General features: G+C 44.2%; 2 protein-coding genes across 3 annotated transcripts; both read left to right on the forward strand.

Moving 5' to 3' along the window:
• Positions 1 to 2,716: 2,716 nt before the first annotated feature.
• Positions 2,717 to 15,813, forward strand: LOC148898465 (zona pellucida sperm-binding protein 3-like). The gene is made up of 9 exons (XM_088996603.1): positions 2,717 to 2,819; positions 4,798 to 5,132; positions 8,762 to 8,880; positions 9,885 to 9,988; positions 10,062 to 10,239; positions 12,809 to 12,926; positions 13,023 to 13,105; positions 15,335 to 15,444; positions 15,580 to 15,813. Exons 1-9 carry the CDS (start codon positions 2,726 to 2,728, stop codon positions 15,642 to 15,644), a joined length of 1,206 nt encoding a protein of 401 aa, XP_088852729.1. The 5' UTR covers positions 2,717 to 2,725; the 3' UTR covers positions 15,645 to 15,813.
• Positions 15,814 to 17,532: 1,719 nt separating this feature from the next.
• On the forward strand, positions 17,533 to 27,712 carry LOC148898466 (ceramide kinase-like). 2 transcript variants are annotated; one of them, XM_088995632.1, is made up of 12 exons: positions 17,533 to 17,809; positions 19,734 to 19,892; positions 21,232 to 21,354; positions 21,436 to 21,561; positions 23,531 to 23,597; positions 23,671 to 23,816; positions 23,911 to 23,976; positions 24,061 to 24,319; positions 24,634 to 24,713; positions 24,882 to 25,096; positions 26,181 to 26,398; positions 26,496 to 27,712. In XM_088995632.1, the coding sequence occupies exons 1-12, from the start codon at positions 17,671 to 17,673 to the stop codon at positions 26,581 to 26,583; spliced, it is 1,686 nt and encodes a 561-aa protein (XP_088851758.1). In that variant the 5' UTR covers positions 17,533 to 17,670; the 3' UTR covers positions 26,584 to 27,712. The 2 variants fall into 2 exon arrangements, with proteins under 2 accessions (XP_088851758.1, XP_088851757.1); XM_088995631.1 differs by having other exon boundaries at positions 17,534 to 17,809; positions 23,902 to 23,976.
• The last annotated feature ends 21 nt before the right edge of the window (positions 27,713 to 27,733 follow it).

Below are 27,733 nucleotides of genomic sequence, written 5' to 3' on the forward strand. Positions count from 1 at the left end.
GAAGCTTGAGGAGGTGGCACTGTGTGAAGGGGGTCCCGCTCTCCTCTGCCATGTGTCGCACTCGTCCCGTGGTTCCGCAGGAGTGGCGTCGGCGAATTTTTGATTCTATTCATTCCCTCTCGCACCTTGGCGTCAGTCAAACTACTTGGGGCCAGCGCCATTTTGAGCCCATTTTTCTTGGCAGGTGCGCACGTTCGTATGAACTTTTTGCAGCTTCTTTCTCTTCGCAGATGCTAACAAGAAGATGGCGCTTGAGGGGGACTTCCTGTTTTGCCTTCTAAATGTGTCGCTGTGTCAATATTTCATCAAGTCAACCGATGCGTCAACCAATGCGTCTTTAGGGTTGCATCATTGTGTTGACACCTGAAACGTTGACGAAATCCAAAGCGTCATGGGGGGGGGGGGGGGGACCTCCCCCTTCCTATGACTTCCTGTTGATTCTCTCAGGGAACCCAGTTCTCCGGGTCCAGGATGGAGACTCCAGGTGAGTGGGTTGACGGATCCGGTGGGGAGGTCCTGATCCGCGGTGACGCACTTCAGCATGCATAAAACATCAGAATCAGAATCATCTTGATTGGCAAGTATGTAGAACACACAAGGAATTTGTCTCCGGTAGAATACGCTGCACTAGTTGGCTAATAAATGCTCGTCTAAATGATGACAATTCTTGTATAAAAGTTGTAGTACACTGTACAGCAGAGGTGTCAAAGTCATTTTTTTGCCGCGGGCCACATTGTAGTTATGGTTTCCTCTCGAGGGCCGTTATGAATTTGGGGAAGCCATTCGAATGTTTAAATCCCTTCAAATATTACATATAGAGCACACAGCAAATTAATGAATAACACGTTTTCAAATCTGATGTCAAGAATAATGACTTTTATTGTGGTTGACATCCAAAAATATGAAATTTTGGCTCAGATTTTAGCAATCATCATGGAATTTAACAAGTTTGATTTGCTTTCGCGGGACGAAAAAAATGATGTGGCGGGCCGGATTTGGCCCGCGGGCCTTGACTTTGACACCTGTGCCGTACAGGATTTGAAATGATCAAAAACGCTAACAATGACCAATTAAAATTCACGAATTAACTAGATGGCTATCTAGCTAGCTATCTGGGTATCTGACTAGGTATCTATTTGCTATCTATTAGCTATCTACCTAGCTAGCTGGCTATCGAGCTCGCTATCTATAGTATTAACTGTCGAGTTAGCTATCTACTGTATTTAGAATCTGAATCAGAAAACCTTTATTCGTCCCACAATGGGCAAATTTGCTGTCCATGGCAGCAATTTGAAAGGGGTAGCTATGTATTAGCTAGCTTTCTGTCTATTTGAGTTACTTCTGGGTTGAGTGAACGCTGGCACGTGTGGCTGCCGCTGCTCACCCACAGAAAAACTGATCCAGTGACTGTAAAGTGACCTTGACAGTTTTGAAAGGCGATTGGAAATCAAATGTATTATTATTATTATTATTATTATTATTATTATTATTATTATTATTATTATTATTATTATTATTATTATAGAAAATTGCAAAGAGACACTTCCGGGTCTGTTGACACCATGTTGCTCATTTAGCTATCTAGCTGGCTATCTAGCTAGCTATCTACCTGGCTACCTGGCTAGCTACTTATTTGCTATCTATTTGCGATCTATTAGATATCTAACTAGCTATGTAGCTATCTATAAGCTGTATAACTAGCCAGCGAGCTATCTATAATAATAATAATAATAATAATAATAATAATAATAATAATAATAATAATACATTTCATTTATTAGTGCCTTTCAAAACTCTATCTATTAGCTGGCTAGCTAGTTAACTTTCTATCTATTTCAGTTATTCTGAGTTGAGTGAACCTCGGTGCATGTGGCTTCCACTGCTCACCCACAGAAAAACTGATCCTGTGACTGTAAAGTGACATTGAGAGGTTTGAAAGGCGCTTAGAAATTAAATGATGATGATGATGATGATTATTATTTATTATTATTTTATTATTATTATTATTATTAATATTATTGATGGACGGATTTGCCTTTATTAGTCTCGCAGTGGAGAAATTTACCTTTCACAGCAGCAAAGTGATGAAAGGAATGAACGTAGAAAAACAAAATACATGAGCAGCTATTATTATAATACAGTTCTATTTGGGTTACTGTTTAGAGAGTTAATGGCGATGGGGGAAGAAGCGGTTTAAATGTCTGCTGGATTTGATGCGCATGGAACGGGAGTTGCTGGAAAAGGTGGTGGGCAGGGTGCAGAGGGTCTTGTATTGGTTTTTGCAGTGTGCAAGTCCTCGAGAGTGACTAGGGCGCTGCCAATGATTTTTTTCCACCGTCCTAACTGTCAGTTTGAACATTTATGCTCCCCGCCCCCCAAAAAAAACAACATCCTGCGGCACACACGCCTGACTTTTTTAAAACGTGTTTGTGCTTGGGTGCGTGTCAAGTTGCATAAGTCACAGTGGGGACTAAATTGGATGCTAATCAACATCAGCTACTCCATAAAACATGACGTCATTTCACGACGTATGCGACCAACAAAAAACATAAATCGGCGGTCCGGTTTGTAGCATTTGCTATAGCGGCCCGCGATCATGCCCGGTTGGCGGGTGAACGAGGCCCAGCTGGAGAAGGGGTGCAATCAGCCAGTGGGAGGAGCCTAAAAGCAGCCTTCCATTTCTTGGCACAAGTGATTCAACACGCCCAAGCGGAACCTCATCAGCATGACTAGTAAGCACATACTTTGCTGGCTAGCTTTAGCATTTGCGTTATCCGCCCGCGCCTTGAAGTGGAGAGCCAAAGTCCAGCCGCCGCCAGGTAAACGTCTCCAAAGTCTTAACCGAGATGCCATTGCTTCTGATGGACTCGACCGATCGCAACGTTGATTGATTGCGTTAAGATTGCGTCCTATTTTCTAGATTCCTTGTCCATCATCTTCGTTTTTAAAAAACATTCAAATGGTTATTCGTTTTGTTGAAAAATGTGAATGAATTCTGATATGTGACCGGGTTCGCTGTTGATTGCGGCCATCTTTAGCTGCGCATCGTTGACTGTAAATAAAGTGCTAGCTAAGTAGCCAGCTAGCTATCTATCTAGCTGACTAGATAGATAGCTATGTAGCTGGCTAGATAGATAGCTATCTGTAAGGTGACTGTAAGGTGATCTTGAGTTTTACAAATGAAATTATTATATTTATTATTATTATTATTATTCAGTATTTGATTGGGTGGATTGTGTCGGTGATTTTAGAGGCGCAGTGCGGCAATGAAATAAATGACAATCCACCAAGCGATGTTAAACAATGCCACTTCCTCATAGCAAAACATTATCCGAAAAAAAACAAACCAAAATACACAACACAGGCGATCATATGGAAACTATCGACAGAAAGAGCAAAAGAACATATTTGCTGCGATTTACGAGATGTCCCTGAACGCATCGCACAAACGACTACGCGACGAACAAAAATCGATTGTGAGTCGACCAGATTCTGCCTGACTCTTAAAAAAAGTTGTAGGACACTGGACAGGATTTGAAATGATAAAAAACGCTAACAATGACCGATTAAAATTTACGAATTAACTAGCTGGCTATCTAGCTGGCTATCTAGTTATGTAGCTGATGACTCCATGCCTATCGCCCTGCCTATCGCGCTGGCATCATCATAGAAATTTGCAAAGAGGCACTGTTGACACCATGTTGCTCACCTGAGCTATCTAGCTGGCTATCTGGCTAGCTAGCTATCTAGCTATCCAACTAGTTATCTAGCTATCTGTATAGCTAGTTACATAGCTGACTACCTGGCTAGCTATATATTTCCAATCTATTAACTATCTAACGAGCTAGCTAGCTATCTATTAGCTGTCTAACTAGCTAGCTAGCTATCTAGCTGGATACCTGAATAGCTATCTATTTGCGATCTATTGGCTATCTACCTAGCTACCTAGCTATTACTTGTCAAACTAGCTATCTAGCTGGCTATCTAACTCGATAGCTATCTAGCTGGCTACCTTGCTAGCTATCTATTTGCTATCTATTTGTGATATATTTGCTCTTTAACTAGCTAGATAGCTATCTAGCTATTATTTGTCCAACTAGCTAGCTATCTAGCTGGCTACCTGGCTAGCTATCTATTTTCTATCTATTTGTGATCTATTAGCTATCTAGCTAGTTAGACAGCTAACAGATAGCTAGCTAGTTAGATAGCTATTTATTAGTTATCTATTAGCTAGCTAGCTAACTTTCTTTCTATTTTAGTTATTCTGCGTATAGTGAAAACTGGCGCATGTGACTGCCACTGCTCACCCACAGAAAAACTGACCCTGTGACTGTATAGTGACCTTGAGTTTTGAAAGGCGCGTATAAATCAAATGTATTGGTATGATGATTATTCTTATTCTTATTATTATTTTCTATCCACCGGGTGTCTAGCTAGCTGGCTGCCTATCTAGCATATCTAGCTATCTATATATGAGCTGACTAGCTATCTAGCCTGCTATATGGCTGGCTATCTATTAGCTATGTATTAGTTAGCTAGCTAGGTTCCTATCTATTTCAATTCACCATTCACCCCCCTAACCACTTCCTAAAATTCCTAAAATAATTAAGAAATGTCGTACCAAATTTCGATCTCTTTCTTGACGTTGCCATCCATAATAATATGTGAATGCTATTCCTGTTTCATGTATTGATTCAGAATCATCTTTATTGGCCAAGTATGACAAACCAGCAAAATGGCCGCCGGACTCCTAAAATGCATTGAGGCCGATTCCTTATTGCCAATCTCCATTTGCAGGTGCACCGGGCCAACCTTTTCCTCTGGCGCCCCAAGCGAAGCCATCCTTCCGCGAGCGGTTGTCCTGGAGGCCTCCGAATCCTCCGGCGGAAGAGGAGCCTCGCTTCCCGCCCCAGTTTGAGCTGAAGGAGCCTCCTCGGGCGCCCGACGCCATCTTGGTTGCGTGCGAGAAAAACTGGGTCCGAGTGGAGGCCCGGCGAGATCTCCTGGGGATCGGGCAGTTGGTCAACCCGGCGGATGTCACGTTGGGAGGGTGTCCGGCTACCGGCGAAGACACTCTGGAACGGGTCCTTGTCTTTGAGTCGGAGCTACACGGTTGCGGCAGCCGGCTGCTGGTGAGTTTCTGACCGCATCACAAGGCGCAAAAATTCGAAAGGCGGGCTGGGTCAGCACAAGATGCACAGGTGTCAAAGTCAAGGCCCGCGGGCCAAATCCGGCCCGCCACATCACTTTTTTCGGCCCGCGAAAGCAAATCAAACTTGTTAAATTCCATGATGATTGCTAAAATCTGAGCCAAAATTTCATATTTTTGGATGTCAACCACAATAAACGTCATTATTCTTGACTTCAGATTTGAAAACGAGTTATTCATTAATTTGCTGTGTGCTCTATATGTAATATTTGAAGGGATTTAAACATTCTAATGGCTTCCCCAAATTCATAACGGCACTCGAGAGGAAACCATACCTACAATGTGGCCCGCGGCAAAAAATGACTTTGACACCCCTGCAGTAAAGTCTCGTTACATCGATATTCTCCGGAGTCAGAAAAAAATATTGATATAACCGGACTATCGATATATCCGATCCTGCACCGAACTGCTTTAAAGGACAACCGACATCTCCGGGCAAGTTGTGTCCATAATTTGTAAAATGGCTTCAAATGACTTCTAATGAGCGTATTTTACAAAGATTCCACCGCATATAGCTATATTTTACCTTTTAAGACTCGCGCTGAATATTCCGGAAGTCTTGTTTTTGAGTTGGTGATGAATCCATACGTGACGTCACTGAAGAAACGCCCCTGACCGAAAAAAGGATACATTGTAGCAGTCCTTCCAGCACGTCAATGCATTTTGCTGTACTTGTTTGGTCTGAAAACTTCATGTTGCACCAAAAAGAGGCAGAAGAGGACGACAAAGCTCCGTGTAAGGAATTTATCAGCCTGTGGAAACGGGCTGATTAATTCCTTAGACGGAGCTTTCTCGCCATTTTCTGCCTCTTTTTTTAGTGCTACATCCCCCCCCCCATTGCCTCAAAATGGCATGGAATAAATTCTTTAATCAATTGCAAACATGTATGCTTTCCTCTCCAGAACTATTTGAATCATATTCATAACTGGATGAGTAACAAGAAAGCATATTCTCCGAATCTGAAGCCATTGTTTTGACTCTCCAGCAAGGCAAGACGTCTTGGGGTGACATCACGAACAAGGGGGCGGGACCTTCTGCAACTGGCCACTTCCGGGTTCATTTTTTTTGCATATTTTGGACACTTTAAGTCATTATTATTGGTGTTTTGCATTTGACTAAAAATATCATACTGCGTGTTTTGGGTATTTTAGATGCTATAAAACGTTTTTCTGATGTCAGCAAAAAAGTGATGTCGGTTGTCCTTTAAATGGTGGCTCATTGGTTTGGCATGTAATTTTCTCCTTGAGTTCATGGATTGCGTATCTAGCAATCTACCGGTGTCTCGGTTTTGTCCCCGGGAAGGATGTGAGGGCCTGTTTCTCCATCACTTCCATGTACAGATTAGCCACTATGGGTGAAACTGGTGAGCCCATAGCACAACCATGAATTTGTTTGTAATCCTTCATTAAACCGATATGGTGGGGTGAGGTTCAATTTGGATCGTTCGTACAATAGCCCGGTTAGGCAACATTAGTAATGCTGATGAGGTTATGCCGGAGGAATTGGGGCAATCAGGCCAGTCGTTAGTCAGGAATGTAGGCACAATCTGTGGAACCGCAGGGAGTGGGCCTCTGCTCCCCTCAACCTGAGAATAGGGACCTATCATAGCAGTGTCCGGCGCCGCCATGTCTGGACATTAGGGATATATATATATAGGGCCGATACTACCAGTCAGACTTTAGTTTGCTGAAGAAGCATCTTGGATAAGAAGCGAAACGTCCGACACCTTCAAAAAAGTACAGATGACGGCTGAAGAAACCCTTTCATTAAAGTGCTATATTGCCCAAAAACTGCAGCGTGCGGTACACATTTATAAAAATATATACAAAATATTTATACAGTATATAACATCATTCGGACTATTTGCTACGAAACGAGATGTGGTGGTTTTCTTTCCATGCCCGACTACAGGTCCCTGCGATCACCACACATGACAATAGTGACGGGTAGATGAGGCATCCTGTCTCGTTTCGACACAGTGACACATTGTATTGACACTGCGTTGACACTGTATTGCTGAATACTGTTGCTAAATACTGCCACCTGGTGGGCTTGCAGGAAACATTTGACAGGGTCATCTGACACTGATTTGTCAACATACATTTTAATCTTTGCAAGGTATATACATAGTCCTGAAAATAAATAGATAGATAAATAAACAAATAGATACATAGTTAAAAAATGAATAAATACATTGGTGAATAGGTAAGTAAATACATAAATAAAAAATGAAACATTTTGTAGTACTGTACTTTTTTTTTAACCATTTAACGCCATAGACCAATAATGATGAAAATTATGTTATATAGAGCGACCAGTTCGTTCAAAATATATTTGAACGTGTACTTAAATCTCTCTCTCTCCCCCCCCCCTTCCCTATCTTCTACAAAAAGGACAACCGATGTCACTTTTTTGTTTCTTAACTGACATCAGAAAAACGTTTTTTAGCATCTAAAATACCCAAAACACGCAGGATGATATTTTAGTCAAATGCAAAACACCAATAAAAATGTCTTCAAGTGTCCAAAAACTACTTCAAATTGAACCCGGAAGTGGCCAGTTTCAGAAGGTCCCGCCCCCTTGTTCGTGATATCACGCCAAGTCGTCTTGCCTTGCTCGAAAATCAAAACAATGGCTTCAGATTCAGAGAAGATGCTTTCTTGTTTCTCATCCAGTTATGAATATTATTCAAATAGTTCTGAAGAGGAAAGCATACATGTTTGCAATCGATTAAAGAAGTTATTCCGTCATTTTGAGGCATCTGGACAGAAATGTAGCACCCAGAAAATGCAGAAGATGGCGCCAAACTCCGTTGGAAATGGGCTGATTTGTCGGCTTGGAATTTGTGTCAGCGAATATCAAATAGTTGTCTTGGTGCAACAATTCACCATCGCGTTATTTATGTGTTTTCCTTCTCATTTCGCCATCAACACGAAGTTTTCAGACCAAACAAAGTACCCAAAATGTGTCGCTTTCTCGGTCAGGGGCGTTCCAAACGTGTTGTCACATGGGGATCGTTATCAACTCGAAAACAAGACTTCCGGAATATTCAGCGCGAGTCTTAAAATGTAAAATATAGCTACATGCGGTGGAATCTTTGTAACATACGCTCAGTCGAAGTCATTTGAATGGATTTTACAAATGATGGACACAACTTGTCCGGAGGCGTCGGTTGTCCTTTAAATGCCTTTCATTACAAGTCCAAATGAAATGAATGTAGTCAATCACATCAAACCTCAGTTGTGTACCAAACTTTAGTGGGCCGGATTTAAAAGACCACGGGCCGGATCTGGCCCGCGGGCTGTAGTTTCCACACCTCTGCTCCAGACGGTCGCTCGGTCATCTATCTAGAATGCCTCCCCGGCAACTCCCTGCGAAGGGACTACGACCTACCGTAAGGTGTGTGGCAGGTTCGACATAGGCGTCTCTTGTGGGACTATATCTCCAAGCTGATCTGGGAATGCTTCGGAGACTCTGATGAACACCAATGACCAGGATGTGACAAAAAAGGATCTCCATCTTTGATGCAAACCAAGCCCTTCTCTATCGCAGATGTCTGAGGACAACTTTGTCTACGTGTTCACGCTGCAATACAGACCTTCTCCTCTGGGAGACACGCCCATCGTCCGGACCAGAGACGTCACTATCAGCATTCAGTGTCAGTACCAGAGGTGGGACTCCACGTTACTCCAGTACTATGCTGTGGTACCTTGACCTTTGCCTTTTCATTGACCTTAAAGGACAACCGACACTTTTTTGTTTCCTAACTGACATCAGAAAAACGTTTTATAGCATCTAAAATACCCAAAACGATATGATATGATATGATATTTTTAGTCAAATGCAAAACACCAATAAAAATGACTTAAATGCAAAAAAATGAACCCGGAAGTGGCCAGTTTCAGAAGGTCCCGCCCCCTTGTTCGTGATGTCACCCCAAGACGTCTTGCCTTGCTGGAGAATCAAAACAATGGCTTCAGATTCGGAGGATATGCTTTCTTGTTACTCACCCAGTGATGAATATAATTCAAATAGTTCTGAAGAGGAAAGCATACATGTTTGCAATCTATTAAAGAATTTATTCCGTGCCATTTTGAGGCAATCGGGGGGGTGTTGCACCAAAAAGAGGCAGAAAATGGCAACCAAGCTCTGTGTGAGGAATTAATCAGCCCGTTTCCACCGGCTGATAAATTCCTTACATGGAGCTTTGTCGCCCTCTTCTGCCTCTTTTTGGTGCACCACGACGTTTTCAGACCAAACAAGTACAGCAAAATGCATTGACGTGATGGAAGGACTACTACAATGTGTCCTTTTTTTCGGTCAGGGGCGTTCCTTCAGTGACGTAACGTGAGGACTCGTCACCAACTCAAAAACAAGACTTCCGGAATATTCAGCGTGAGTCTTAAAACGTAAAATATAGCTATATGCGGTGGAATCTTTGTAAAATCCGCTCAGTAGAAGTCATTTGAAGCCATTTTACAAATTATGGACACAACTTGTCCGGAGACGTCGGTTGTCCTCCGCAAGTCCAGGTCAATCTCTTTTCGAGAGGTGGTCCATCTGAACGTTAAGTGCAGGGCTCGTAAATTGGGACGATCCCAAGTCAAGGTGCAACTGCCGTGGGTTTCAGACCCAGGGATGTTCCCCTTTGGCCGACTTTGCTTTGCGTTTTTAGGAAACATGATGTGAGCAGCGGGATCCTGCATCTTACCTGGGTCCCCTTTAACGGTTCTCAAGGTTCTGAGGAAAACCTTGACTTCTCCTTGAGACTAATGACCGGTAGGTGCCTTTTGACTTCCGGCGCAAAATGCTTTGAGGTGATGCGTCTCACTTGTCTTGGTCTTCTCTCAAGATGACTGGCGAGTAGCTCGGCCGTCTTCCCAGTTCTTGCTGGGCGACATGATGAAGTTTGAGGTTTCGCTCAAGCGGTTCCACCACACTCCTCTCAGAGTGACGGTGGACGACTGCGTCGCCACTGCGGCCAGGAACTTGGACACCGTCCCTCGCTACTACTTCCTGGGTAACAAAGGGTACGGTTCAACGTTTTGTACTTTTCAATCCTACGATGAAAAGGTTTCTTCAGCCGTCATCTGTACTTCTTTTCAATCCTACCTGGAGAGTTGTACTCAACCGGGGTTCCTACTAGCGGGCTTCCTTCCTCTTGTAGAAATTCAACTGGACGCTCAACTCCACCGTTTGCTAGCCATCTTCAGAATCGGAATCATCTTTCTTGCCAAGTATGGAGAACAAACAAAGAATTTGGCTCTGGTAGAACACGCTGCACTAGTATCATGTGCAAAGAGTCCATTGGGATTTTCTGTGCCCTATGACTTGGTTCTTGCAGTGCGCAAGTCCTCCAGATTGGGGAGGGCGGCAGCAATTATTTTTTTTCCCGCTCTTCTACCTGTCATCAAAATCATCTTTATTGCCAAGTATGTAGTACAAACAAAGAATTTGGCTCTGGTAGAACACGCTGCACTAGTATCATCGGAAGAAAAATGGCGGCACTATACTGTTTGGGTTACTGTTTAGAGAGTTAATGGCGACGGGGGAAGAATATGTTTAAATGTCTGCTGGATTTGGATCGGTAGCGCCTGCCTGAGGGAAGTCGCTGAAAAGGTGGTGGGCAGGGTGCGCAGGGTCCAGTAGGATTTTCCGCCCCTTGTTCGGATTCTTGCAGTGTGCGACTTCTCGAGATTGTGTTGGGCGTTGCCAATGATTTTTTTTTTTCTGTTTGTTGAAGTCGGATTTTGTCCAAACGGTCTTGGAAGAACGCAGGATGGATTCGATGACAGCCGTGTAGAAATGTCGTGAGCTCCCCGAGTCGCTTGTTGTGTACTCGAACGAATACAAACGTCACAATTCAGTCAAACCTCGGTTTTGGGTTTTCGACCATCATCTGTTCCAGAAACCGGTTTGAAAACGGCAACATTTGCCATGCTAATCAATGTAATCCAATTGTTTTTAATGGTGATTGAACAATACAAAGACGCCTGCTCACAATGGAACGCTACTCCAGGATAATGCGTCGGTCACAATGAGACGCGACGCCAGGAAGTGACGTAGAAGGTGCGTTCGGGTTCGCTCGAGAACCCATTTTCGGTTGTAAACCAAGACATGTCAAATAGACGAAAATGTAAAGTAGAAATGCTTTATCTCAATTTTCAAATTAAAGCTATAACTTAGAGGGCAAATTTACAAAGTTTACAAAGGAAAAAAATAGGCTTGAAAGGTAGAGATTACATTAAAAAAAATGTTTTTTCTCAAGTTATCAGAATGTTATTAATCAACCCCAGATCTTAATTTGCCAAGTATGTAGAACATGCTGCACTAGTATCATCATATAAAAAAGACATGGCTAATAAGTATGGAGAACACTCATAAACGCTGGATTTGGTGTGCGCGGATCGATAGCGCCTGCCTGAGGGGGAGTCGCTGGAAAAGGTGGTGAGCGGGGTATGGAGGGTTGGCTCAGTAGGATTCTCTGCGATCTTGTTTTGATTCTTGCAGTGGAGTGAAAACAAAATCTTATCAGTCAGGCTATTCCAAATTTTTTTGTTGTTCGTTTTGTGAAAACTCCTCAGAAGGAACGAGTTGATGATATATATGTGTGTGTGTGTATATATATATATATATATATATATATATATATATATATATATATATATATATATATATATATATATGTGTGTGTATATATATATATATATAATAAATATATGTGTATACAGTAAAGTCTCGTTATATCGATAGTCCCGGTTATATCGATATTTTTTCGGACTCCCTTGAATATCGATATAACGAGACTTTACTGTATATATATATATATGTGTTGTGATACCTCAGGTTATGAACTTAATTGGTTCCCAGAAAGTGTGTCTTCCTAACATTTATTTCCCATAAGAAACCATTAAAATAAGAATCATCGTTTCCAGGTCCTCATAAAACATTATTTTCTACTAGATAAGCCTTAAAACGACACAAAATATACCTTATTTTATGGAGAATAAATGTGCTATTGTAATTAAACAAACTGTACAGTGATACCTCAGCTTACAAACTTAATTGGTTCCTAGACAGTGTGTGTATAAGGCCAAAGGTTCGCTGCCAAACATTTATTTCCCATAAGAAATCATTAAAAATGAGAATAATCAGTTCCCAGGTCCCCATAAAACATCATTTTCTTCTGCTAAAAAAAAAAAGCCTTAAAACTTTACTTTATGTTACTTCCGGGTTGAGTGAACACTGGCGCGTGTTGCTGCCGCTGCTCACCCGCAGAAAAAATATCCTGTCATTGTAAAGTGACCGAAAGTGGGAGTTTGGAAAGATGCTTAGAAATGTGAAAACCTCATTGGGGATTTTTCAAAATACAGTAAAGTCTCGTTATATCGATATTCTCGGGAGTCCGAAAAAATATCGATATAACCGGGACTATCGATATATCAGACCCTGCGCGCATGTAATTTTCTCCTTGCGTTCATAGAAATAGTATCGTAATAAGCGGAACTATCGATATAACCGATATCGATATAACGAGACTTTACTGTACAAATAAATTTCAAGGACTTGGTGAGCAGCGCCGCCATGACTCTCCTTCAGGTGCTTGTTTGACAGTCAGCTGACGGGCTCGGGCTCCCGCTTCATTCCACGCTGGCGTGACGACCAGCTGCGCTTTGAGCTGGAGGCCTTCAAGTTCCAGCAGGACCAGAGTGGCGTGGTGAGACCTTCTGGTTCAGAAGTCCAGAGCCTGTTACCACAACCACCTCCATAAGCTCATGTCCCACCTTAAAAAAACATCCTGGTTATTTTTCAGATCTACATCACTTGCAACTTGAAGGCCACAGCCGCGACGTTGCCGGTGGATTCTTTCAACAAGGCCTGCTCCTTCACCAACGAGTAAGTGGACCCACTTTGACCCCCTACTCCCAGCTGCTGCGTTCCACACTGATGGCAATTCTGAAAAAAATAACTTTTGAGTTCCTGGATTTATTTTACGTTTAAGTTCCATAGAATGTTACCTAACTACAGTGATACCCCGTCTTACGAATGCTTTAGCTAACGAATTTACGAATGTTAAATTCACGAAAATATAATCTTGGCATACCAACTACAATGCGCCACAATGAGTGATGTGTCGTTCGCGAACGAGCCGGTTCTTGGAGCTCCTGAAATGGCAGCCGGCTTTTTTTCTCCTCTATTCCCCGCCCCCAGTCTTCAGTTAAAGCCGCACGTGATGGGTCAAGATCTGTGGTAGAGGAGGGAGGAGACACACGCAGCAGTTAGTGGGGGAGGGGTTACAGAAACAAACACACACACACACACGAAAGGGAGACAGAGCTTGAAACAAAAGCAAAGTGAAATGGTGAGAAAATGGATAGAAAACAGTGAAATTTGGACTCGTTTCAACTTTATTGATAGTTCAAAGGCAGAGTGTAGACTGCAAGGTTAAAATATCCCATCAATCAGGCTCCACATAACCCGCACAAGCCATCTGTACAATATGACAAGAACATACAAGCAAGGGAACCAGCTATTAATGAAGTTTCTAGTGTGTCTGCCTGCATCTGTTGCTGTTGCAATATCACAACTTCCAAGATGTACAACGCAGAGCTCCTTGAGACACTTTATGCAAAAAGCTATCCATTCCATCAAGGCATCAACGACCATCACAAAGGTAAATAAAACGACTTTATTATATAGTACAGTTTATTTCTTACATTATAATACCAGAGCACAGCTATTATCCATAAATAAGGTACATGTATATTGTGTGTAGCTTTAAAGGACAACCGACGTCTCCGGACGGGTTGTGTTCATAATTTGTAAAATGGCTTCAAATGACTTCTACTGAGCGTATTTTACAAAGATTCTACCACATATAGCTATATTTTACGTCTTAAGACTCGCGCTGAATATTCCGGAAGTCTTGTTTTTGAGTTGGTGATGGGTCCATAAATGACGTCACTGAAGGAACGCCCCTGACCGAAAAAAAGGACACATTGTAGCAGTCCTTTCATCACCTCAATGCATTTTGATGTGCTTGTTTGGTCTGAAAATGTCACGTTGCACCAAAAACAGCCAGAAGAGGGGGACCAAGCTCCATATAAGGAATTTATCAGCCTGTGGAAACGGGCTGATTAATTCCTCACAGGAGCTCTGTGGCCATTTTCTGCCTCTTTTTGGGTGATACATTTCCCCCCAATGTTGCCTCAAAATGGCACGGCATAAATTCTTTAATGGATTGCAAACATGTATGCTTTCCTCTTCAGAACTATTTGAATCATATTCATAACTGGATGTGTAACAAGAAAGCGCATTCTCCGTATCTGAAGCCATTGTTTTGATTCTCCATCAATGCAAGACGTCTTGGCGTGACGTCACGAACTGGGGGCGGGACTTTCTGAAAATGCCCAATTCGCAGCTCGACGTCAACAAAAAGTGACGTCGGTTGTCCTTTAAAGGCATACATGTTTGCAATTGATTAAAAAATTTATTTGTGCCATTTTGAGGCAACATTGGAGGGAGAATCTCTCACCCAAAAAAAGAGGCACAAAATGGTGACATCCTGTGGCCACCTCCGTTTCCACAGGCTGATAAATTCCTTATATGGCGCTTGGACGCCCTTTTCTGGCCTTCTGGCGGCTTTTTTGTGCAACAAGAAGTCCCCAGACCAAACAATTACAGCAAAATACATTGACGTGATGGAAGGACTGCTACAATGTGTCTTTTTTCCGGTCAGGGCGTTCCTTCAGTGACGTCACGTACGGACTCGTCACCAACTCAAAGACAAGACTTGCGGAATCTTCAGCGCCAGTCTTAAAACGTAAAATATAGCTATATGCGGTGGAATCTTATGAAAATACGCCCAGTAGAAGTCATTTGAAGCCATTTTACAAATTATGGACACAACTTGTCCAGAGGCGTCGGTTGTCCTTTAAGGCTTTAGTTGAAAATGATGTTTTACGGAGACCTGGGAACGGATTATTATCATTTTAATGGTTTCCTATAGGAAATTAATATTTGGAATACACACTTTTCCCCTTACTTTCTGGGAACCAATTAAGTTTGTAAGCCAAGGTATCACTGTATGTTCTAATTATGTATGTGATGGATGGGGGGGGTCAGGTGGACAGAGGCAAGCGGGGCCCATCGGGCGTGTTTCTGCTGCGACACGGACTGTGGAACCGCAAGTTGGCAGCGGGTGGGGGGGGAGGAGAGTCGCCTCACCACCACCGGTTAGTATCATGACCCGATGTTGAAATAAAATGGGGGGTGGGTCTATTTTTACTCATTTTTGCACCGTATCAAACCCTGAAAGTGTTTTTTATTTTTGTTTGTTAAATGTCTTTTTTTTTTGTGACTAATTGCAGGTGCAAATTGGGAAGAGACTGTTGCGGTCGGACCAATCACAGTGAACGAAAGACCTGCCAAGTGACTTTGTTGTTGTTGTTTTTTGGATGAAATGGATTAAATATATTAAACAGACTCAACACCAAAATCTTGACGACTTTTGGGGCCGCAACTAGTACGTTTTGCTAATTTTGCGAGACTCTCGATGGGATTTTGCATTGTGTGTTAGCATTAAGCTAGTAGGGGTTTGGATAAATACTACAGACATTCAACTTGTGTTTTGTTCAGGTTTGGGGTACCCTTGGTCTTCAAATGGTGAATAGTTTTACTTTATTTGAATGTTATTGTGCTGATCACCATTTTATATTGGAGTGAATTGTGGGTTGAGTGAACGCTGGTGCATATGGCTGCCGCTGCTCACCTGCAGAAAGTGCTCGCCACTTTGGGGCCTTTTCATTTCCAAAAAGCTGTCTCGCTACATATCTAGCTGACTACCTCGCTAGCTAGCTATTGGCTATCTAGCTAGCTAGCTAGCTAGCTATCTCTCTATCAGTTATCTATTAGCGAACTAATCTTGCTATGTAGCCGGCTCCCTTGCTAGCTAGCTATTTGCTAACTAGCTATCTAACTGGCTATCTATATGCTATCTATTAGATCTAGCTAGCGAGCTATCTATAAGTTATCCATTAGCTAGCTAACATTCTATCTATTTGAGTTATTCCAGGTTGAGTGAACGCTGGCCCATGTGACTGCCGCTGCTCACCCACAGAAAAACTGATCCTTTGACTGTAAAGTGACCTTGAGAGTTTTGAAAGGTGCTTAGAAATGAAATGAACAATAATAATTTCCTCTGATCGCAATCACATGACCCTTCATTTTGCCTCAAGTCAAAACCAAACAATTAAAAACAAGTCACTTGAACAGCACCCCCTGCTGTTTCAATAGTTTCTAGCGGCACAGAAATCCAAGACCCGCTTTATCAGAGAAGGGGGCGGACTCGTAGATACTTTTGAATGTTTATCATAATACATTTAATTTCCAAGCACCTTTCAAAACTCTCAGTGACACTTTACAGTCACAGGATTTTTTTATGCGTGTGAGCAGCGGCAGCCATTCGTGCCAGCGTTCACTCTACCCGGAAGTAACACAGCAATAAGAGGAAGTAACAATAGCTATATATGTACTAGTGATGGGAAGGGCGGCCCGGTAGTCGAGTGGTTAGCACACTGGCTTCACAGGTTGCCGGTTCGCGTCCCGCTTGGGCCTCCCTGTGTGGAGTTTGCATGTTCTCCCGCGTTAGTTTTCTCCGGGTCCTCCGGTTTCCTCCCACATTCCAAAAACATGCATGGCAGGCAGATTGAACACTCCAAATTGAACACTTTCCCTGTAGTTTACTCTGGTCTGATGATCAGCTGTCACTAATTTGCCCCCTTTTCACTGCTGTGTGTGTCTGTAATTCTCCCCTCTCTCCTCTACCACGGATATCGACCAATCACATGCGGCTTTAACCGAAGACTGGGGGCGGGGAATAGAGGACAAAAAAGTAGGCTCCCATTTCCGGCTCCTTGTTAGGAATCGGCTCTCTTTGTTCACTTCAGCGATCCGTCTCAAAGAACCGGCTCTTTCGCGAAGGACACATCACTACTATATACGACCCCAAGGCGCGAGTTATTTCTTGTCCACAACAGTATTATTATTATTTTACATTATAATATCGATATTTTTTCGGACTCCCTTGAATATCGATATAACGAGACTTTACTGTAATTAACAATAACATTCGTCAACATTCAAACAGTCTCGACTGAAGGTCCGTAAATCCCTACATTTGGTGCAATCCTTGAATGCATCATTCATCAGACCACTCCCACTTCCGGTAAGTGTCCGTTATCTCAAGGGAAAAAACATCCTGAGCTCGATCCGCTACTCGGGGCCATTCTGGCCGATTGAATCCCCGTTTGTTTTTTTTTTGTTTTTTTTTTTGGGGGGGGGGGGGGGAGAAGTCTTCGTCGTCCATTCCCGAACTGCGGTGGACGGGGACCACGTCGCCAACATGGTCCAGCCGAGGTAACCTTTTCCCCCGGGCCTGAAGGACGCGGCCGTCCGTCCCGATGGAGAGGCCGCTCAAGTTGCTCCTGTTGTCCGAGCTGCGCGTCGGCAACGTCGGCCACGAAGTCAGCCTGTGCCGCTCCTTGCTCAGCTGGAAGAGGCGAACCGCCTTCAGTCCCGTCTACCACCCGTTCAGAGCCAGTAAGACTCGAAAAGTTCACGAAACACAATCGTGGACCACCGTTTGCTCCCTCTTAACACGACGAGCCAGCTCATCAAGCGCCTTTGTGTCGCGTTCGTGTCACGCCAACGAGAGTCCAATTCGGATTTGTATTTTTCAAGATTTGGGTCGATGAGACGGTACAAGTTTTCCACAGAGCATCCGCTCACGTAAATAGTCACGTCAGACCATCCACGAGAAAACAAATCACGTTAAGACGAACAGCGTCTTGATGAGTAATAATAATAATAATAATACATTTCATTTCTAAGGGCCTTTCAAAACTCTCAAGGTCACTTTACAGTCACAGAATAAGTTTTACTGTGGGTGAGCAGTGACAGCCACACACTCCAGCGTTCACTCAACCCGGAAGAACTCAAATAGATAGAATGTTAGCTAGCGAAAAGATGACTAATAGCTATCCAGCTAGCTAGCTGATAAATAGCCATCCCGTGAGCTAGATAGCTAACAGATAGCAACCAGCTAGATAGACAGCTAATGGATAGCGAGCTAGATAGCTGATAGATAGCAAAGAGCTAGCTAGCTCGGTAGCCAGCCAATAGACCGCTAATGGATAATGGATAGCGAGCTAAATAGCTAATAGATAGCAAATAGCTAGCCAGCTAGGTAGTAAACCAAAAATGTCCCATTTTGTCACGAGACGCACAGTTAAACTAGCTCGCATAGCGGTGGAAGGAAATAGCATGTATCCTTTAGCTGGAACCCAATGGCAGCAGGGAGAGTGAGAACAGCAGAGGCCCCGAAATTAAACCCTGTGGAACACCACATGACAAAAGTGCCGCTACGTGACGCTGAGCAGCCAAGGCAAACACAAAAAAATAAAAAAATGCTTCCGTTTGTTCGACTAGCTAGCTGTTATTGTTCGTCCGCATGGTGGACTTGATAATAATAATCACAATATACAGTAAAGTCTCGTTATATCGATATTCAAGGGAGTCCGAAAAAATATCGATATAACCGGGACTATCGATATATCCGACCCTGTTTGCATGTAATTTTCTCCGTGCGTGCATAGAAATAGTATCGATATAACCGGGACTATCGATATATCCGATATCGATATAACGAGACTTTACTGTATATACATTTCATTTATAAGCGCATATCAAAACTCTCAAGGTCACTTTACAGTCACGGGATAAGTTTTTCAGCGGGTGAGCAGCGGCAGCCACACACGCGTTCACTCAACCCGGAAGTAACTCACATATACAGAAAGCTAGTTAGCTAGCATGATAGCTAGCTAAGAATAATACAGTGATACCTCAGCTTACGAACTTAATTGGTTCCCAGAAAGTGTGCGTAAGGCGAAAAGTGTCTTCCAAACATTAATTTCTCATAGGAAACCATTAAAATGAGAATAATCCGTTTCCAGGTCCCCATAAAACATCATTTTCTACTAAATAATCCTTAAAACTATACAAAATATACCCTATTTTATGTATGATAAATGTACTATTGTATTGTAATGAAAGAAATAAACCGTACTGTATAATCACATTCTTTTATGATCGCACTGCTGCTCATAGCTTTCAAAAAAGGTCAACGTAAAAAGCATCCATTCATGTTGACAATCGGTGAGAGTGACAAAGAACTTGAAGGTCTCGAATGATGGCCGAAAGGTTCACGCCTTCGCCAGCTTATTGATCTGGTGGTGACACCTCCATCGCGTCACCCCGAGGATTTATTATCGGGTTACATGCTAGCAACACGCTTGCGTCACACTTCAAAATACGAATCCTCTTTATTGGTATTGGTCTTTATTTATATGTAGAACACACAAGGAAATATGTCTCCGCTAGAACATGCTGCACAAGGGGAGTCGCTGGAAAAGGTGGTGGGCAGGGTGCCAAGGGTCTTGACATTTGGTGCGTGTGTTTGTCTCAGGTGTGTGTCACAGCGTGTGCGTGTCAGAGATTGTCAGTGTGCGCGAGGACGATGCGGAGGAGACGAAAAAGGACAAGGGGGACAAAAGCGTGAGGGACAACGGCAGCTGGAAGAAGATGAGAGACACGCGAGACAAAGACGGCGGCCTTTCTTTCACAGGTGCCATCACACAAACTCTTTCACGTCACACACTAGGATTTTCACCTCATATTTATTTAGTTATCTATTTATTTCTTTATGTAGTTATTTATTAATCAATCCATCCATTTATTTAATTGCCTGTTTGTATTTATTTCCTTATGTATTTATTAAATAGTCACATATGTATTTATTATTTAAACGTTTCTTTTTTCAATATTAATTTATTATTGAAACAAGTATTTTTTTAAAATATTTATTTAATTGGCTGTGTGCGTATTTATTTAAACATTTCTTTTTTATTTAAATATTAATTTGTTTATTGATTTATTATTGAAACAAGTATTTTTCTTTCAATGTTTATATATTTAATTGGCTGTTTGTGTATTTATTAAATATTTGTTTATTTTAATTTATTGATTTTCCCAATATTTATTTTTTTATTTAAATGTTAATTTATCTGTCTATTTACCAATTAAATATTTATTTCTTTTGTTTATCAAATATTTGTTTGTTCATGTATTTATCAGTTGATCCATTTATTTATTTATTTGGCTGTTTGTATTTATTTCTTGTGTTGTATTTATATTGTATGTATTTATTAAATATTCACTTATTAATTACTTAATTTATTTATTTATGATTGAAACAAGTATTTTGATTTACATATTTATTTATCCAATTGTCTGTTTGTATTTCTTTATGTATTTATTAAATAGTCACTTATTTATGTATTTATTTAAACAATTATTCTTTGTCTAAATAATATGTTCATTTATTTATTATTTAAACAAGTATTTTTATTTAAATATTAATTTAATTGGCTGCTTGTGTATTTATTAAATAGTTGTTAATTTATTAATGTTTTTGTTTATTTATTTATTTAAATATGAATGTATCTATTTGTGTCACGGTTTGCGAGGTGGTGATGGTTGTGGATCCCAAATAAGCAGGCAGGAGGGAGCAGAAGGTTGTATTTGTCAAATTGTATTAAATAAAGTCAGCAGGAACAAAATCTAAAACATCAAAGTCATCCGAACAGAAAAGTACAAAGTATCAAAGAAAACCATTTGTTAAAAATCTGCCAAGATGAAGCAAACCTGACAGGGTGCAGCAAACACATTCAGTGACCCGACGCGGAATGGTTGTGCAGGGAGTCCTTTTAACTGCTACTGATTGGAACGGCCAACACCTGTGCAGCTGCAGGCGGGGCCGACAGCGCTATCCGTTGGTCGCCAACCAAATCGTGACGATTTGTTTGCCTATTAAATATGTATTTTATTTATCAACAAATTATTCATGTGTATTTAGATATTTCTGTACAAATATTTATTGATTTGAAAATGTGTTTATGTTGCAGTGTGGTACGTGGAGAGGTGTCGGCAGCACCGCTGGCGGTGCGCTCGCGTCACCTTCACCTGTCCACAGGTGGCGCTGTGCCACCGCTGGGTTAACACCATCCGAGAGCAGCTTGCGGCCATCGGTACGCATCTGAAAAAGGCGCAACCGCGCGCGCGTTTGTGAAGCTGTGAGGGTGCGAGTTGGGTTGTGCGTCTGGTTGCAGGCAGCAGGCCCACTCAGCTGCTGGTGTACATCAACCCGTACGGCGGCAAGCGGCAGGCCAAGCGCGTCTATCAGCACAAGGTGGCGCCGCTCTTCGCCCTCGCCGGCATCGCCACGCACGTCATCGGTAACGCCAGACGACCTCTCGAAATTTATCATTTATTATTATTATTACTGTGAAACCTTGGTTTACGAATGCTTTCGCTCACAAACGTTAAATTCGCGTACATATAGTCTCGGCTGATGAACTAGTTTTCGGCGGACATACCGAACCACACGGCGCCATGGTTGCTGGCGGACTAGTTTTTGGCGGATGAACACCAAACCACACGGTCGATCAGCGCCACAGTGGCTGGCGGACTAGTTTTCGTCACCCCCTTTCTTTGAGTGCAGACATTGTTTGTTATCGAGTGGAGTACTTTTGCTATTATGGGCCCGAAAAAGACCCCAACACAGGCTAGTGTTAAGCCGAAGAAAACACAAAAGAAAATGACGGTCAAGCAGAAGAAGGAGATCATCGAAAAACACCAACAAGGTGTGCGTTTGTGTGACTTAGCGTCCCAGTACTAGTACGCTAAGTACATCATTGCTTCTCCTTAGGAACAAGGAAGCTATTAATGATGTTTCTGTGTTGTCTAAGCGTCGGTGTCAGGCAATAGAAGAGGTTGAAAAGCTTCTGTTGATTTGAATGAACGAAAAGCAGCTAGCAGGGGACAGTGTGAGTGAGGGTATTATCGCCGAGAAAGCATGGCAACTTCAATCGGATATCATCAAGAGGCAACGACATCAAACATCACAAAAGTCTATAAAACCACTTGATTATACAATACAGTTTATTTCTTTCATTACAATACAATAGCACATTTATTATACATAAAATAAGGTCTGTTGTGTGTCGTTTTAATGCTTATTTAGTAGAAAATGATGTTTTATGGGGACCTGGGAACGGATTATTCTCATTTTAATGGTTTCTTATGGGAAATAAATGTTTGGCAGACGAACTTTTCACCCTACACACACTTTCTGGGAACCAATTAAGTTTGTGAGGTGAGGTATCACTGTATTCTTAAAAGTTCTGCTCTCGCACGGGGGGGGGTTGCGGATTAACTACATGCCTCCTGTTGTTTTTTTAATTCCTACAATTACCTTTTTTCTGATGAAAGAAGATAGTCTAAGGTTTCTTACGCTGCATTGAATGTTGATGTCGTCCTAAAACTCAATAATTTGCACATCGTCTGGCAGTCAATGAGTTAATAACTATTTGATGACTATTGAACTTTCTGCCTGCAGTTCCAGCAACGACTGTAACTGATAAAAAAAAAAAAGATGGTGTGATTTACTACATGTCCACTAGAGGGTAGCATTTGCCAGGAAATAAGGCCTGCCAGAAGGATTTGAAGTCGCCAAGTCCAAAATCGGATTGGCAACAGCAACAGTTTGATCGCCATTGATTTTGATGCTCCAGGGCCTGCAGAACGGATGGTGAAGGCCTCCGGGTAGATTTCTGACCCTGGTCACAAATGATGGCTCAAATGTTATTGGTTCAATGCTTAAAGCATGATCTATTAGCTATCTATTAGCTATCTAGCTGGCTGGCTATCTATTAGCTATTTGTTAGCTATCTATCCTGCTCGCTGGCTGTCTATTAGATATCTATTAGCTAGCAAGTTATCTATTAGCTAGCTAGCTGGCTATCTATCCAGCTGGATAGCTAGTTAGCTGGATATCTGTTAGCCATCTATTAGCTAGCTAGTGGGCTGGCTGGCTATCTAGCGAGCTAGCTTTTTAAATAAAATAAATATTTGCGTTATTCCAGGTTGAGTGAACGCTGGCGTGTGTGGCTGCCGCTGCTCACGCACAGAAAAACGTGTCCAGTGACTAAAGTGACCGTGAGAGTTTTGAAAGGCGCTTAGAAATGAAATGGATTATTATTGTTATTTATTAGGAATCAATATGTATTGTATTGTATCGTAAATAGGAAAAGACACATCTGCAAGTAGCTCGACGGGAAAGAAAAGCATTGAAAGGAAGCTGACAAGACAATTTAGAATCTGGACGTGCTTACTTCCTGTTTATTTCCTGTTTACTTCCTGTAGTGACGGAGTACGCCAACCACGCCCGGGACCACCTGAGGGAGGAGGCGGAGCTAAACAAGTATGACGGGTGAGTGAGTGGCGATACGACAGACGGACAGCTAGCCTGTCGCTAACATGCCCCCCCCCGCCGTCGCCGTCAGTGTGGTGTGCGTGGGCGGCGACGGCATGTTCAGCGAGCTGGTGCACGGCTTGGTGTGGCGAACGCAGAAGGACGGCGGCGTGGACGCGGACGGGCCCGAGCAAACGCTCATCGCCTGCTCCCTACGCATCGGAATCATACCGGCAGGTCTCCGACTCGCGCCGCTTTTCTTCTTGACTCGTTAGCTAGTTAGCTTTCGCCTCGGTGTGCTTGAGGTCTGGAACCCCACCAGGTTCCACAGATTGCATATGCTTCGCCACGGTGGGCACCAACGACCCCGTCACCTCCGCCCTGCACATCATCGTGGGTCAGTCCGTCGGGCGCCGGCTGTCGAAACGCTAATGCTAACTCGTCCCGAGCGAGTCTCACCAGCGCTTCGTGACCTTGCCAGGCGACCGTCAGCCGTTGGACGTGAGCTCCGTGCACCGCGACGACGCCTTCCTGCGCTATTCGGTGTCGCTGCTGGGCTACGGTTTCTACGGCGACGTGCTAACAGATAGCGAGAGGAGGCGCTGGATGGGCCCGGCCAGGTACGACCTGGCCGGCCTCAAGATGTTCCTCACGCACCGTCACTACGAGGGCACCGTGTCCTACCTGCCGGCCGGCGCCGCCGTGGGACGGCCCAGGGATGCGTCCAGGTGCCGATCCGGGTGAGGGTTTTGCACGTCTGCTACAAGCTAAAAACACCTAGCATCCATTGACCAAAACAGATTTCCTGTCCCGCGTCAATTCCAAGCCGTGACACTTCCACATACGCATCGGCGCTCAAACGGGACTGACGTTCCTCCCAATCAAAAACAGTGCTGGCTGCCGAAAAGGCGCATCCTCTCACGTTTGAAATGGAGGACGGGCTTTCTCTTAGGTCCGGTTTTTGAAATCTGAAGTTTTCGAGCAGCCACGAGGCTTCCAACAAGTCGTAACGGGACATTTAGGCAATGGACAAAATGTGGGTTTTCTTTTGCAGTTGTTCGGTTTGTCAGGACAACAAGACCCTCTTGTCGGCGAGAGCCAACGCGTACCGGACGGACCCCGAGGAGGCAAGCGGTAATTCACACTTTGCTCACGTAGCGGCTTTCCAAATCAATTCTGGTTCTTTGGGGCGCAAAATGTCGCACGGATGGTATGGGAGGACAAGGCGGGTGGGATGTGGACGGAGCCCTGAGGAACGCCGGCCGCGTTGAGTTGTAAGGCACAGACAAAGGTGTGATCCAGATGGCGACAACGCGGACGGCGGCTGGCGGACCATCCGCGGCAAGTTCCTGGCCATCAACGCGGCCAGCATGAGCTGCGCCTGCCCCCGCAGTCCCAAAGGACTGTCCCCCGCCGCCCACCTTGCCGACGGCACCGCCGACCTCATCCTGGTGCGCAAGTGCTCCCGACTCAACTTCCTCAGGCACCTCCTGCGCCACACCAGCAAGGACGACCAGGTGAGGGGCCGACGGCGCCGGCGTCCGTTCTCGCGCCTGTCCTCGCAGCAGTCTTCAAGTCTGTCACCACGTCCGTCCTCGAGTGCGTCCTCACATCCATCCCCGAGTCTGTCCTCACATCCGTCCTCATACCCGTTCTCAAGTCCGTCCCCGCATCCGTCTTGATGCCCGTCCTCACGCCCGTCCACACGTTCGTCCCCACATCCGTCATTTAGTCCGTTCTCTTGCCCGTCCTCACACCTGTCCTTATATTCGTTCTTACGTCCGTCCTTGATTCCGTCCTCATCTCCGTCCCCACGTCCGTCATTGAATCCGTCCTCATGCCCGTCCTCTCACCTGTCCTTACATCCGTCCTCGATTCTGTCCCCACGCCTGTCCTTATGTCCATCTTCACGCCTGTCCTCACATCCATCCCCGAGTCTGTCCTCACATCCGTCCTCATGCCCGTTCTCAAGTCCGTCCCCGCATCCGTCTTGATGCCCGTCCACACGTTTGTCCTCACGCCCTTCCACACGTCCGTCCCCACATCCGTCATTTAGTCCGTTCTCATGCCCGTCCTCACACCTGTCCTTACATTCGTTCTTACGTCCGTCCTTTATTCCGTCCTCATCTCCGTCCCCACGTCCGTCATTGAATCCGTCCTCATGCCCGTCCTCTCACCTGTCCTTACATCCGTCCTCGATTCTGTCCCCACGTCTGTCCTCACGCCTGTCCTTATGTCCATCCTCACGCCCGTCCTCACGTCTGTCCACACGTTCGTCCTCATGTCCGTCCCCACGTCCGTCCTTATAACCGTCCTCACGTCCATCCCCACATCCGTCATTTAGTCCGTTCTCATGCCCGTCCTCACACCTGTCCTTATATTCGTTCTTACGTCCGTCCTTGATTCCGTCCTCATGTCCGTCCTTGATTCCGTCCTCATGCTCGTCCTCTCACCTGTCCTTATATCCGTCCTTACATCCGTCCTCGATTCTGTCCTCACGCCTGTCCTTATGTCCATCCTCACGCCCGTCCTCACGTCTGTCCCCACGTCCATCCCCACATCCGTCATTGAGTCCGTCCTCACGCCCATCTCCTCCCTCAGTTCGACCTGTCCTTCGTGGAGGTGCACCGCGTGAGGCGCTTCCGCTTCACGCCGCGCCACTGCCACAGCGACTCTGACCTGGAACTCAACCTGCTGGACGGCAAGCGGCAGATCTTTGGCCAGATCTGCCGAGACCACCCGGCATGCGGCTGCGCGCCACCCTTCAGCAGCTGGAACTGCGACGGCGAGATCCTCCCGCACGCTGCCATTGACGTCAGGTGAGGCGCAGCAACTGCTATCTGCTAACTTTGCCTCGAACAAATCCAAAAGTATTGTAAAAGTATTGTAGGTACCGTGCGTGTTGTTGTTTGCCAGAGTCCATTGCCAGCTGATCCAACTGTTTGCACGAGGCATCGAGGAGGCGGCCACCTTTGACGAGCTGGCGCCTGCCTGCTCGGTGTAGGCCGACGGATCAAGCGAGCGCTTCCGACCTTTCGGTTCTGATCGGGTCGCTCACACCAGATCAAGACCCAGGTGGCATCCAGGTAGGGATCATTGACTTCAGTCGAGTCTGACTTTGGACACGGGCGGGCGAGGTCTGAACCTTGCGTCCAAGTCCTACTGATTCGGTCGGCGGATTTGAAAGGTCCAAGCAGCGCCGGCGTCGACTTCCAAGGCTCTTTGGTTCGGACTGTGGAATCCAAAGCCCTGGTCTGGGGAGTCTACTGGCGAGGCCCCCTCAAGACTCGGTCCCGACTCCCAAATTTCGGCGGGTCTGAACTTGGAGTTGAGTTGGGTCCGAGCGACCATTCCCAATCGAGTCTCGGCCTTGAGTCCAGGTTGCGTTGCCCCCTTCGCTATCAATCAAGTCCGTCTTTCTGGTGTCCCTTTACCTGTTAAAAGTGAAACCGCCATGGAACCCAGATGTCCACTTCCCCAATTAGGCTGTTTTGTCTTTTATTTTATTTTATTTTTTTGAACAAAACACTCTTAGTTGTTGTTTTGTATTTGATTTTTGATTGACAGCCATCATTGTCGATTGGCAGCTTCTCTCCTGCTGCTGTCCTGATCTTGATTCGTGATGATGATGATGATAATGAGTAGCATTTGTGGCATCTCTTTTAGCCGGCGAGCTAATCCGATATTTGCCTCCATGTAGCGCCATCTCGTAGCATAGCGGCTAACGCTGTAACAACAACAACAACAACAACATTTGAAGATGATTTGATGTCAAAGTTAGCTTGAACTGTTAGCTTGTTAGCAATGGCGTCTCTTTGACTTGCTCATTGATTTGATGTCAGTTAGCTTGAACTGTTAGCTTGTTAGCATTGGCGTCTCTTTCACTCGCTCATTGATTTGATGTCAAAGTTAGCTTGAACTGTTAGCTTGTTAGCAATGGCGTCTCTTTGACTTGCTCATTGATTTGATGTCAGTTAGCTTGAACTGTTAGCTTGTTAGCATTGGCGTCTCTTTCACATGCTCATTGGCTGTCATTTGCATGGTAGCCACTGGAATCATATGCTAGTTTGTGACCCCACTGTGCCCCGCCAGCTGTAGCCTCACATGGAAAAAAAATAAAAACATGAAAAGTTCCTTTTTGTTTCGTATTTTTC

The sequence above is a fragment of the Hippocampus bargibanti genome, linkage group LG05 (genome assembly GCF_051943395.1).
Source record: "Hippocampus bargibanti isolate YZ-2025 linkage group LG05, ASM5194339v1, whole genome shotgun sequence".
NCBI classification, from domain to species: domain Eukaryota; kingdom Metazoa; phylum Chordata; class Actinopteri; order Syngnathiformes; family Syngnathidae; genus Hippocampus; species Hippocampus bargibanti.